At 56.9% G+C, this 13,585-nt stretch overlaps 1 protein-coding gene across 1 annotated transcript in view; it reads right to left on the reverse strand.

Annotated features, from left to right (window-relative positions):
* The window catches only part of NIBAN2 (niban apoptosis regulator 2), a 50,399-nt gene that overhangs the window by 11,291 nt on the left and 25,523 nt on the right, over positions 1 to 13,585 (reverse strand). The window contains exons 2-5 of the mRNA XM_036854405.1: positions 8,712 to 8,842; positions 3,423 to 3,551; positions 1,572 to 1,677; positions 218 to 385 (exon numbers count right to left, since the gene is read on the reverse strand). Of these exons, the coding sequence (XP_036710300.1) occupies positions 218 to 385; positions 1,572 to 1,677; positions 3,423 to 3,551; positions 8,712 to 8,842 (534 nt within the window). The remainder of the gene's footprint in view (positions 1 to 217; positions 386 to 1,571; positions 1,678 to 3,422; positions 3,552 to 8,711; positions 8,843 to 13,585) is intronic.

The following is a 13,585-nucleotide window of genomic DNA, read 5'->3' on the forward strand; positions in this document are numbered from 1 at the left end:
CAATATCCCAAATTTTTTTTCGGAGCATCACAGAACTGTTTTCATCAAGGAAGAAGGTGAAGGGCAGCATGACAATGGTTTCTAACAACCCCAGAAGGAAAAGCAGAACAGCTCATAGAGCAGGGTTGCCACACCACACTCAGCCACTAGGGGTCACCACTCAGCACATAACCCAGGTAACCCCGCTCCGAGCTCCTGGTGCCTAAAGGCGGCTCACCATTGTTGCAGTGCCGGACGCAGTCCTGCAGGACAGCCTGCCACTTGTCCTGCTCAGCTTCCGTCATCATGCAGAAGTAGTAGTGACGTGCAGAAGGATGCCAGAGGATGAGTGGGAACTGCGTGGGGCACTTGAGGACGGGGGCACTGCCCGATTTTGATGTGGTCCCTGTGGAGACAGTGCCCTCTGAACAGCTGCCCTCTGTGGCTTCCCTCGGCCAGAGGACACCAGCAGCTGACCCCTCGCCCTACCATGAGGGGTAGGTTCAGGTCCAGAGAGGGCTGGCCTGTCCCGGGGTGACCAGAGAGTCAGTGGGGAGGCCACTTCCTTCTCTCTTGCTCCACAGCCTGGCTAAAGGAATGTCAGACTCCCCCAGCACCACTTCTCAGAGCTGGTGATGCAGCCACCTCCCTGGGGTCAGGTTCTAAACTCTGTGCACGAGGCACAAATAACACAGGGTCACAGCCCTCAGGGTCAAAGGCCAAGCATTACCTTCTTGGGTTTCCCTTCAAATTTCAGCAGCAGAGGCCAAAGTGTGGCTTAAATGTCCAAGTGGGGAGGGAGGTATGGGGGTGGGAGATAGAGAATAAATAAAAGGGGATTTTTCTCTCTCTGTTTTGTCCGCATGGATATTCGAGATCCAGCGAGATAAGTGGTCCTGGGCTGTGACCTCGCCACTCCTGTTAATAACAGGACAATGGCAGTTCTTCTCTGGGCCCTGGCTCTGGGTCCCTGCACTCGGCTCAGCACACACAGCACCTCGTGGGGTCTACATAACACCCCAAAGTCAGCCCTCTCAGTGCAGGGGCTGGAATCCAGGAAAGCCAGACTCCAGCTGAGCCCTCCACCACCAAGTCCCTCACAAGGGTAAAAGCTGCCCCCACAAGGCCAGCATCTCCCTTACCCCTTGGTCTCCCTGGGATCATCTAAGAGGCAGATGTGATCCCACAAGGTTTCTGGGTGTCTCTGATCGGGTGGGGTCGCCTAGGATAGCTCGTCACAAACGCAGTATTGACTCAGCAGTTTACAAAGTGGGGCACCTGGACCATCTTCTCCTGGAAGCCTCTCAGGGACCCAGGGCAGAGGCAGGGTAGAGAGAGGTCCCCCAGCACAGCTGTGATCGCCAGGCTCAGGAAGCAGGGGCTCGGGTGGGGCAACCCCAATTCACTGTGTGGCCACAGGAAAACCCCTCTCAGGCCTCCCTTTGGAGGCTCAGGTTGTGCTGGGCACCTGCTGCTAGCTCTAGCCCCAGCTGGTCTTCCTGCAGATGTGGAGCCTGGAGCTCCAGGATCAGGGGCGCCCTCTCCCCTGGTCAAATCCCTGAGTGCTTCACCTGGGATGGGTGGTCCTTTACCTGGTAAGGAGTTGCCAACAAGCTCCAGGTACTGGTCCAGGGAGGTGAGAATTTTGTAGCCCGCACTGTTGATGACAGCTCGGGGTGGGACCTGCCGCTCATAAGCCTGAGGAGGGGGCAAGAGAGATGGTCCCTGGGGGTTACGTGTATGGCCAAGCCCAAACCCCGTCTCCATCCCTGGCTCCAGGGCCCCACTCAGTGTTGCCTGCCCAAGTCAGGGAAGAGGAGGAGGAGAAGGAAGAAGGGGAGGAGGGGGAGAGAGAGGAGTTTGACCACCACCATGACTAGGGGCAACATGGTGTAGTGACCTGGACCCAGGGTCTGGGCTCAAATCCTGACTCCACTGAGTACCGTCTGTGTGATGCCAAGGATAAGCACCTCCTTTGCTTTAGTTTCCTCATCTATAAAACCAGTGTAATAACAGTTCCTACCTCCCAGGGCTGCACAAGGACCCAGTGAGATAATCCACATAACGTATAGCACAGTGCCTGGCACAGCAAGGGTCAGGGAGCACTGCTGAGGTGACTGTTATTATTATCACCACTGCACCTACAGTCTCTACGAGCAGCAGCTACCACTAGCCGAGTGTTCATTACATACCAGGCCCTGTGCTACGGTCTCTGCATGCTTCATTTCACAGAATTCTCACAATCCAGAGGTGGGTACAATTATTAACCCCAAGTTCACATCGCTGGTAAGGTAGCCAACCTGCACGCGAACCTGGTCTGTCAGCCCCTAGAGCCCAGGGTCTTTGACCATTTCCCTGAACTGTCCACTAACTTCCTAAGTCCCCTTGGGAGGAGAATGAGGATTGCGCGCTGCTTTCTTCTTACACCACTGGGGAGAAAAAAATAGTTCTGACGTAGGAGCTCATACAGCAGGGCTGCCATGCTGCACTCAGCCACTAGGTGTCACTACTCAACACATTTCTTAAGAGTGGCTGGAACCTCCAGGGCAATGATTTTCAAAGCGTGGTCCCTGATTAGCAGCATCAATGTCACCCTGGAACTTGTCAGAAATGCATATTCTTGGCCCCCCTCCAGACCTGAATCAAACTCAGGGTAGGCCCAGCAACCTGTTTTTTAACAAGCCCTCCCGGTGAGTCTGGTGCATCCCTCAAAACAGAGGGCACTCAAGCCTGTCCTTCGGCTGTTCTGCAGAAATGTTTGGTAGAAGGGTCTGTGGCTCAACCAGGTGGGGCTTCCCTAAGGGCCCAAAGCAAAGGAACAATCGAAGGACACCCATCCCCCCACTGCAGGGCACAGAGTTGCAAGGGGGGGCATCAGGAAGGAAACAGATAGGACCACCACCCAGGGGTCCTCTGAGGCAGGGAATGGCCAGTTAGCTGCTGCTGTTGAAGAGCAAGGAAGGGAGGGGCTGGGGAGCAGCAGGAAGCCCAGGCAGGAAGGTGGCTGAGGGGGAGGAGGGTGCTGGAAATGGAGAGATTTGGAGGGACTCGGGGGTGGGCAGGAGGAGCCAGTGATGAGTGGCCGATGGGGGGAGAGGCAGAGTGAAAGGGGACCCCAGAGAGCTGGGTGCCTGGATGGATGAAATGCCACTTAGAGAGGGCACGCAGCACAGCAAGGTATGGGGAGGCCGGAAGGGGTGGGGGGAGGCTGCAGAGGTTCTGCTGTGGCCCTGGCAACAGTCAGTGGGGGGAGGGGGGGAGGGATGCGGGTGGAGGTACAGAGTCTCAGGCTTAGGAATGGGGGGCGTGCAGCATCAACTAGTGTAGAAGACAGCAAGACGGGGGGAGCTGCGGAGAAGGGGAAGAAGCGGCCTGGCCAGGCCCAGGAGAAGTGGGGGGCTCCGCGGGGGGCACCCACAGCTGAGATGGGCTGGGGGCCTCACCACTTTGTTCTCGTAGAGCACCAGCCCATAGTTGTGCGGCACGAGGCTGAAGCGGTTCCTCCACTTCTTGTTGTCTTCCTGGCACTGGAAGAGGTTCCCCGAGAAGATGATGCGCTCATCCAAGGGCACCTATGGGAGGGAAAGGGCAGGGAGTGAGACCCAGCATGGGAATGGGGTCCTCCAAGAAGGTGAGCACGTCCGCCATCCTGACCTCACCAAGGCCTCCGAGGCAGGGCTGCATGTCATGCATTTGGCAGATGAGGAAAGTGAGGCTCAGGGCAGTGAAGGGGGCCCCCCCTGGGGTCCAGGAGGATCAGACGTGATGCCACGACTTGAACCCAGGCCAGGCACCACAATACCGGACCCAGACAGAATCCCACCCCATCCTGGCCCTAGGCAGACACGGCTGCCTCGGGACAGCTCTCTAGAGCACGAGGCAGGCTGCTTCCCCATCCACCCCCACTGCAGCGCGGGCGTGCGACAGTCACTCCAGCCGGAGGGGGCATGCCCACCGGCCAGCACCGGTAAGGCCCCAGCACCTGGGCAAATCTCTTTCCAGCTCTGGGCCTGTTTCCCCTTGGGGCAACAAAAACTTGACCACGGTGGCTCCATAGAGCCTCCCCAGCTCTGACGGCTGACAAGATGGTCTCCATGAATCTGGGTGGGGGAGGAGGGGACCTCAGCCTGGAGGGTTCCCATCTGACCAGCATCCTGGCGGACTAGTGGCCAGTGTGGGCAGCAGAAACGCCCAGACCTTCCTGCAAAGCCCTAGCTTTGACTCGACCGCTGACTCAGTGTGACTTCACGCCTGTCACATCACTTCTCTGAGCCTCAGTTTCCTCATCTGTCAAATGGGACAATGATAGCACCGACTTCACCGAGGTATCTCGAGGATTCTGTGCAAAGATCATGCAGGCAGTCGGCACCTGGCAGGCAGTACGATATGCGGAGCCACCATGACCACTATTGAGGTTACTGTCAGTGTCATTCTCCAGCTCCTGGGGCTGACTTATTTGGGGAGGGGGAGGGGTGACTTGTTTCAGGAGGGGGAGGGGTGGCCGTCCCGGAGCGAGTGCTTCCTGAGCAGACCCGCACTGGGAAGCTTCAGGAAAGGAGAGACAGAGGCCACAAGGGAGCAGCCCTCCCCCTGGATGGGAGGAGCTCGGGGAGTCAAGTGTTCCTGTTTCTCAGCAGCTTCTATCTGTTCTACAACAAATACGGTGCCTTCTGCAAAAAGAAACATGCATCATGTGTAAAAAAGGGAGAAAGTATTGATATTGGTCTTAATGGTGCCTAACCCTTCCTAGCTTCCTCGCTCGGCTTCTGGGTCTGCCCCGCAGCTGGAGTCAGAGGTGAGCGGCCCCTCCCAAGGCATCCTCACCCCCCAGCCCTCTCCCTTCACACGCAGCCTCCTCTCCCCAGCAACCTCCCGCCACTCTTCAAGGGGAAATGCCAAAACATTCTTGGAAAATGAGGGCCTATTGTACTCAAACAATAGGCCCCTGAAGACTGCTTCCTACCCAGGGATAAAAATATTTACAGGAAAAGAAAACGGTTCCCCCTACCACGCACCTCTCCCCCCACACACACACAGTGGGCTTTGCCCAAGTCACAAAGCTGGGCTCAGTGGTCTATATTTAGACTGGGGCCTACTCTCAACCCAGCTCTTGAATCTCCATGTCTCCTAGAAAGAAAAGAGCAGACAGAGCTCTCCCAACGCCCTGGTCAGACTCTCACTCCCACCCCCAGGCCCCCGGTCTGCAGTCTTCCTCTCTGCTTAGAGCCGGAGCCCAGGCTTGGCCGGTGGGAGGCTGAGGGCACAAGCTCACCACCCAGGCGGGCCTGCCCGGGCAAGTGGGGCTCAGCAGCGCCCCCAAGTCCACCCCTAGATCCTGGGACAGCCCGTGATGGGTAGGTGGTGTGGGTTTGGGTTTTATTTTTATGACCTTCAAATGGCAGAGTCACGTGTCCACTGGAAGGTCTGCAGGAAACGAAATGGAACCCGACGGCCCAGGCCAAATATTCTGGACTCTGCAAAGCTCTCTGATGCCACGATGGGCATCTTGGGTAAATGGTGAATGGTTAGAGCACAGTCTCCAGGCTCCGACAGCCCGAGTTCCAGTCCCAGCTCCACGGCCCGCAGCACGGGAGCCCAGACAGGTGACTCCACCTGGCCAAGCCTCAGTGTCCACATCTGGGATGGGGACGGGACTAAACCACAATCCCTCCGAGCAGTGTCGTACTGGCTGTATGAGCAGTGCCCACACAAAAGGACTGCTGTTTTTATTATTACTATTACTTGTATTATTATTAATTGTATTGTTATTGTATTATTATTTCTTTTTTTTTTTTAAGAGGAAATGTCATTTATTTATTCATTTATTTGCCGCACCTTGCAGCAGGTGGGATCTTACTTCCCCGACCAGGGATCGAACCCGTGTCCCCTGCATTGGGAGTGCAGAGTCTTAACCACTGGACCACCAGGGAAGTGCCTGCATTATTATTTCTACCAAAAACAATTTATGTGATGATGATGATGATTTCTAGTATTATACTGTTATCATGACTTAGCCTCACGATGGTCAGTTTACTGAATGACAAAATGGGACCAAAATTCCTCCTTTTCAGGGATTGTGGGTGATTTCATCTTACTCTTCCTGCTTACATGTTACTTCTGTTTTCTTACCACAAATACTCAACCTTGTGGGTGTTAAAGGCGTTTCTTATGCAGAGTAAATGCTTAGTGCGTCAGGCAAACCCATTTCTGTCTTAGGTTATTGGGACCCAGGTTGCCTGTGACATCTCCTTCCAAATAGGGGAGCAATTCCAGTTCTGCCCACTGGAAGCAGCTCACCTGGGCTGGGTCCAAGGCCATCTTTCCTATTACACAGGTGTGCTCCTGCCAGATACCCAGGCCAGGCCACATCTGCTGTCACAGGGTCGGGAGGTTGCCATGACATCAGGAGACCAGTCTTTTCTGGGCCCCAAATCAAAGGGACGTGTGATGCTCTGAGAGGCTCTGACACACAGCCCTGACCTACCCTTCACCCCAGGCAGGCTGGGGGTCAAGACAAAAAGAGACTTTGGTCAGGAATCTGGAACCTGGCTTGAGTCCTGCTTCCACCACCCTGGGCCAGCCATTTAAAGGCTCAGCTTCGGGCCTCTGCACGTGCCACTCCCATGGTCTGACATTCCTTCTCCCATCAGGTCTTCCACTGAGATGGCCCTTCTTCCAGGAAGCCCTCTTGGGCCACCCAGACAAGTCAGGCCCCACTGTCCGAGTCCACCCTGTCATCTCCTTCACAGCGCCCACTTTATCGTGTAAAGGGCTGTTTACTGTCTCCCTGAGTGTCTGGGGGCAGCAAGGGCAGCGTGGCCCCAGCACCTGACCCGTCACAGTCAGTGTGTGTCCCGAGTAGGGGGCCTGTCTCTCGGCGGAATCCTTTAGTCTCAATGGCAGCTCTCCCACCCCACTGACTTGACACCTCCAGCCGTTCCTCCTGCTGAGATGACACCAAAGGGTAACAAATCCTCAAAGCCTGGTCAAGTGATGCCAGCTCCCACCCCTTTGGTCTCATGATAAACAGGGACATCTTTAGTCCCTTGGTTTTGGGGGAGGGCGGGGAGTGGCATGAATCAACTCCCAGTGGGGCCTTTGCGGGCTCTTCCTTCTGCTCTGCCCCCTCCTGTCGCCCCCTGCGCACCCCGCTATGCCCACGCCCCTGTCCACACCGTTCCCCCTTCCAGAGACGCCTTCCCAATAATCTGAATCCCACCTAGCCTTCCGAGCGCCATGTGATGCCCGCCCCCTCCACAAAGCTGCTCTCTCCTCTGGCCCATGACTCTTCACTCTGGGCACCATTTCACAGACAGAAAAACAGGCTCGGCAAGGCGAAGCCACGTGTCTGAGGTTACCCAGTGGTGGGGACTCACACCCCCATCGGTCCTCTCACTGAATCCTCATCCTCCTCTATGCAGGACGTACCCATTTGGCAGATGAGGAAACAGCCCTGAAGCTTACATCAATGGCCCAGGCCACCAGTTAATAAGAGGATTTGAACCCAAGGCCCCCCGAGTTCTTTCCCACCAGACCACAGGGTTCCAGCCTCCATCCCTCAGCTACGGCACTGCCCCCGGCCCCTCGAAGGCTGAGCACAGGATGACCCGGGCAGCCCCGAAGAAGGCGACAGGACTGGGGGCGGAAGCTGTGGCGAGGTGAGCAAGGGCGACTTCACAGCCCACCAACCATGGAATTTCAGCCACGAATGCCCTGAGCTCCAGGCACTGGGGTTGGCTGGCTGACCAGGTTCAGACACCACTTCCGGAGGGACCAGCTTGGCCAATCTGATCGCCAGAGAGAAGCTGCTGGGCGCTCTGCCAGGGGCCACCAGCCAGGAATAAGTAGCCTCTGTGCTGCCACTCAGCCACTCCAGGGCCGGGCCACCTGCAGAGGAGTGGGGCTGGCACCCTTCCTCCTCATCACCCCTCCCTCTGCCACCTGCCCGGCCATCCAGTGGGCAGAGGGTGAAGGTCACTGAAAGGGAATGACCCAAGTAAGGGGACGTGCAGTGCCCTCAAACAGGACTTCCCTGGGCTCACACAGGGCCCCTGCAGCACCCCCAGAGGAGCAAGGGTTGGCCTCTCACCCCAGGTGCTCAGACCCAGGCCTGGCGGCTCCCAGCCGGGAACCCAGAGCCCCACCAGGGCCCCGGCTAGTCCCGCACTTCCTCGGCGCCATTCCCATCCCCAGGCCCCTGCCAGGGCCGGCCACAGGATCCCCTCCCCAGGAGAGGCTCCCTCGCCTCCTCCGGCCCATGCTGACCCCCAGGCTGGAGCCGGGCAGCCTCCAGTCCTCACTGGACAATTATTTACGGTGCAAACATAATCCTACCACTGATAACGGGACAATGACAAGGCCAGGGATGATGCCAGTGTCAGCCACACCCGCCCAGCCCAGGCACCCAGCCGCCAGGTGCGGGAGGCGTGCTCACCTGGCTTTACAGAGGAGGACACTGAGGCCCCACAGGTGAGGGAATTAGCTCGCGGGCACACAGACCGTAAGAGAAGGAGCTGGGCTTGGACCAGGCCTGTCAAGATGACTCAGAGCCCCAGCTCTGCTGACGGAGGGGCTGGCCCGGGGGGAGTCGCCCACAGTGCTAAAGGGGCCTCGACACCACCACCAGGTCACCTGCCTATTCAGAAGCCGGGTGCGGCCCTTAGAGACCATCCAGCAACAACGGGAAACCGAGGCCACGGAGGCCGCCCTGCCCCTGGCCCAGCGCCTCTCACCTTGCGCCAGAGCAGCTGGGCCTGTGGCGCCCCGGTGCCCTCGATCTCATGCCGCATGCTGTTGAAGAGGGCCACACCATACTGGTCCTCGTAGAAGCGGAGGAACTCCGTCAGGATCTTCCCGGTTTTCTCTGAAAGGGAGGGACAAAGGGGCCGTGAGGTTGGTGCAGTTGTTTCCGGGCAGCAACCCTGCCCCAGGGAGGGGCACCCGCCTTCCCCCAAATCCCAGTTCATAGAATCGTCCGCAAGAGCTCCGTGTTTGCATCTGCACTGCATTCCTGGTAGGGGTGGTGCATTTCCCACACACACGTGGGTGAGCCTCTGGGCGGGGAAAGGGGCAATGACCCTGACAGAGAAACCACCAAAGACACAAGAAACCAACAGACATGTGAAAAGACACTCAGCCTCACCAGCCAGCAAACAAACGCAAGCGGAACCAAGATTCCGTTTTCCCCTGTCAGACCAGCCAGGACCAGCCAGGACGAGAACAGGCACCTTAACCAGATCTGGGGGAGCGGGAAGTTGGGACGGCCTTTTTGGAGGGGGACCACAGCTGCGTGCACAGTTCCAAGGGACCATGGGTGCCCTTCGATGTTGCACTTGCTCCTGTAGGAATCCAGCCCACAGAACTCGCACTAGGACAGCAGGCATCTATGCACCAGAAATCACCAGAAACAAGCCAATTGTGCACGTGGGGAATGATTCAATACCTAGCAGTTCACCCAGGACGGTCAGAAGATTAAGGGGACCTAGGTACAGGTACCAACAAAGGGAAGGTGTCCGTACTCTGCCACGTAAAGAAAACAGTACTACAGAATCCCACACTGAATATCATCTCATTTAAAATTATTCCTGTGTGTGCGTATGAGTTATTTATGCTTGGAGACCTCCAGAAAGAGGTCCAGAAGGCAGCACTCCAGGCTGTTAAGGGCGGCGCATGTGGGTGTGGGAATGAGAAGCACAGAGCAAATTTCATTTTCTGCTTTATTCACTTGTATAGCATTTGAACTATTTTATGAGCATGATTCTTTTCACAATAAAAAAATAAACATTCTAAAATCAACTCATCTACCAAGTTAACATCCCCTTTGCTTTCACTGGCTGTTTGCTTCTCTCTTCGGCTAAAGCAGTTTCTGAACAGAGAAGGAGAGTACTGGGGCGCCAGCGCAGGCCCAGCACATGCTGCCTGGGCATCCCCATTTACAGATGAAGAAACTGAGATCCAGAGAGGGCTGTAACCCATGCCGAGGGCGCCTTCTCCTTGGGCAAGGCTTCCCAGTCCTGAGTAGCTGCAGCTCGAGTCCTGACCTGGGGTTCGTGCTGACCCACTGTGCGGCTCCCCTCTCTGGGCCTCAGTTTCCCCCTGCACACTGTGAGGACCAGACTCAATAATGGACAGGCCCTACCACCTTGGACAGTCTTGGATTCCAGGTTCCAAAGACCTGGTCCTTTCTCAGAGGAGAAGGGGCTGATGTGACGCCGTCCCTCCCATGGCTGGCCTCTGGATACCGAGGGCACCCAGCTAGGACAGCATTTCATTTAGTCCTCTCAATAGCTCTATGGGGTACGGCTGGTGTTATCCCCAGTTACAGAGGAGGACACCGAGACTCAGAGAGGTTAAGTCACTGGCACAAGGTCACACAGCTAGTGAGTGGCATAACTGGAATGCAGTCCTGGGGCCCAGCCAGGAGGTGGTGGCTGGGGAGGAAGGCTGAGAGCAGGTGGCACATCCCACACCTAGGGTCTCGGGCAGGCCCACTCCCTCCACTCCTTCTAGAGGCAGCTCAGCCCATGGGTCCCTCTCTACAGGCCTGTGCTCCCCTTTCCTGGAATCAGTTAGTGTCTGTTCAGATTCTGTGTGGGGGGAGGAAGGGGAGAACAAATGAGGAATTTGCTTTGAATGCCTATTTTTTAAAAACTATAAACAACCAGAACTCTCTCGAACACCACGGGAATTGTTTTGAAAAATGATGAGGCGGGCTGGGGGTCGGGGAAGACGAGGTAATGCACTGGAGCCAAACAGAGAAAACAGGACCGTAGACAACAACGATATTGATAAAACATGTAATCGTCATCATAATCGCTCCCTTTTATTGAGTGCTAACCCAAGCCAGTGGGTGGGCAAGTTTCACATGCAGGATCTCAAAGAATCTTCACAAAAGCCCTAGGGAGTCAGTGCTATTGTTTTCGCATTTTAGGGATGCGGAGGCTTGCAGACCCAGCATTGGAGAGCCGGGTTCTCAGCCTCCAGCCCAGGGTTTTGCCCCAGCTCTGCCTCAAACAGCCGGACAGCCAATGGGCACTGTCCCAGCACGCAGGATGGGTAGGCTTGGCCCTCGGATCTCAAGGGTCCTTCAGCAACAGCTCTAGGATGCCTGACTCAGTCCTGATGCACCCAGCCTCAGACACAGCATTACTTCCAGAAGGGCTAGAATATGCCCTGATGCGTGGGAAGCCAGGCCCAGGAGGAAGCTGCCATCCTGTGTCGGGACTCAAACCCAGGTCTGTCTGACTCACAGCATGTTCTCAGCTGCCGGGTCAGCGAAGCCCAGACATCACGTCCTGGCAGGGAAGGGCCCAGCCAGAAGGCCCAGGCATCGCCCCATCGAGGGGCACACCAAGGCCCACGTTGGGCGGGACTGTGGGTTGAAGAGGAAGCCAGGGGAGGCCGAGGAAGTGAAAAAGAGAACGAGCTGACCCAGATGGAGACAGAAAACGAAGGTGAGACTGACAGGCCTGATGCATCCAGACTGAGAGGGGCAGAGTAGGAGGCAAGAAGGAAATTCATTCCTGACCTCTCATGTTGGGATGCAGAAAAGTTATCCAAGTGATGCTGTGGGAGCAGGGTCCAGCAGTAGAGGGCACGAGGAGTGGGAGAGGAGAAGTCACCCGGCAGAGGGTGGAGAGGGGAGAGGGTACGGGCAGAAATATGGGTTGCCTCACTCAAAGGAGTAGGAAACGAGAAGACAGCCTCATGGGCGCTGCACCCCCAAACAGACTGCAGCAGCCCTGATTTCACCCAACCGCCATCACAGGCATGCCTTGCTACCCAAACTCGAGAACCATATAGACCTGGACCTGTTTTCAGATAAACTCTTTGCTACCTGAGATTCCAGAACCAAACAGATCAGACAGTGTGGGGTCTCTCAGTACCCAAATCTGCTCTCCAACCTGGGAGCCGAATGGATTGGGATAGGGAGGGAGGCTGGTCTCTATCTAAGGACTGAGTGCAAACCCCGGGAGGGTGGGCCTGGCACAGGCAGGGGCTGAGCAAGGGGGCCGCCCACTCACCAAGCGGTTACTGAGTGCCCACTCCACGCCACGCCCCAGGGGCTGCGGACGCTGCCACTCGCCGGGTGAGAGGTTAGGGGCTAGGAGGAGGGTCCCGGGAGCGCCAGGGAACTGGGTAGCTCAGCTGAGGTTTGGCAGCAGAGGGAGCGCTGGAAAGGGAAGACCGTGAGGGAAGAGGGCCGCGGGATGGCTTCTTGGCAGCCCGGAGCACATTCTTGAGAGATGTCCTAAGACAGCTTGGGAGGAACTGCCACGTGCTGGTACAGAGGAAGTGCCACAGGAAGGCAGAGGATGAGGACTCGGGGGGCTGTGCAGGGGGGCCTAGGTGTCAGGGCTGGAAGACCTCGGAGAGGCAGGTGGGGGAGGGGGTCCAGTCCCCTCCGGGAACAAAGGGCTCCCAGAGGAGGAGCCCCGAACAGAGTCCCCCAGCAGCCTCTCCGGCCGGACGCTGCGGAGGAGGATGCAGGCGGCACTGCAGCCCTGGAGAGGCTCCTTCTGCCTGCTGAGCTCGGGGGCCACGGCCCAGGCAGCCCCTCCCTGCAAGGCCTGCTCAGCACCCCACTCTCTCCCTCCTCGCCACCCTGCAGCGGTGATCTCCCTGGAGCTGCCAGAGGGGTTTATTGACTCGAATCCCTGCCTGGGTGTCCACGGGTGGTCCCCGAGGCCTCAGGCGCCCCTCTCTCCTCCACACCCACCTGTACCAGCTCTTCCTGCTTCTTCCCAAGGCGTCGGGAGACACCACATGCCAGGGATTCAGGGCCTCATCACCCCAAAGGGGACTGTGAGCCAGAGAGGGTGAGGGGCTCACCTGAGGCCGCAGAGCCAGACCGAGGCAGCCGGGGCTCTAGCCACAGCCTGCTGGCCCCCTCCTGGTCCCGGCTCTGACCACCGTCCACAGGGCCCCACAGGGCATCCCTCCTCGCAGTGGGCAGAGGAGAAGTAGGTTGTGGCCCATCTCCAGAGGCAGGGCTGACGGCAGGGGTCCCTGGCCCCGGAACTGGGAGGCCCTGGCTAGTTATAGCGATGCAGTTGCTGCTGGGAGCTACGGAGAGAGGCTGAGCTGGAGCAGTCTGAGGGTGAGTGCCGGCCTCACCCACTCTCCACGCTTTCTCACACATCCTCCCTCCTTTCCTGCACTCAGACCCAGATGCTCTAGGATAAGAAGGTAGGGGGGTACTGATGGAGCCTGCCCTCCAGCCCCAGGCCCTGTGAGGTCAGAATCCCAGTTCTGAAGACCCAGCCCCACAAGCTGCCTAGCTCTCTCAGAGCCTCAAGTTCCCCATCTGTAAAATGGGCATAACAGATGGGTCCAGTTCAGGACCTCCATAAATGTTACTACTAATCATAACCATCATGTTCAGCTTATAACAACAGTAAGGACTGTTTGAAAGTTTTATTAGCAGGTATAACTTTCATAGTTTGAAAAAATCCAATAAAGACTTTTTTTAAAAAAGAAGCAGGAAGAGAATCACAAAATAATAATAATGATAAGGATCGGTAGGTCTTCAACAAAGACCTGAAAAAGGGAGCGCTCCCTAGGAGGAAGGAACTGCGCAGGCAAGGGTAAGGGGGTGGGAACACCT

This window comes from Balaenoptera musculus, chromosome 6 (genome assembly GCF_009873245.2).
Source record: "Balaenoptera musculus isolate JJ_BM4_2016_0621 chromosome 6, mBalMus1.pri.v3, whole genome shotgun sequence".
In the NCBI taxonomy this organism is placed as follows: Eukaryota; Metazoa; Chordata; class Mammalia; order Artiodactyla; family Balaenopteridae; genus Balaenoptera; species Balaenoptera musculus.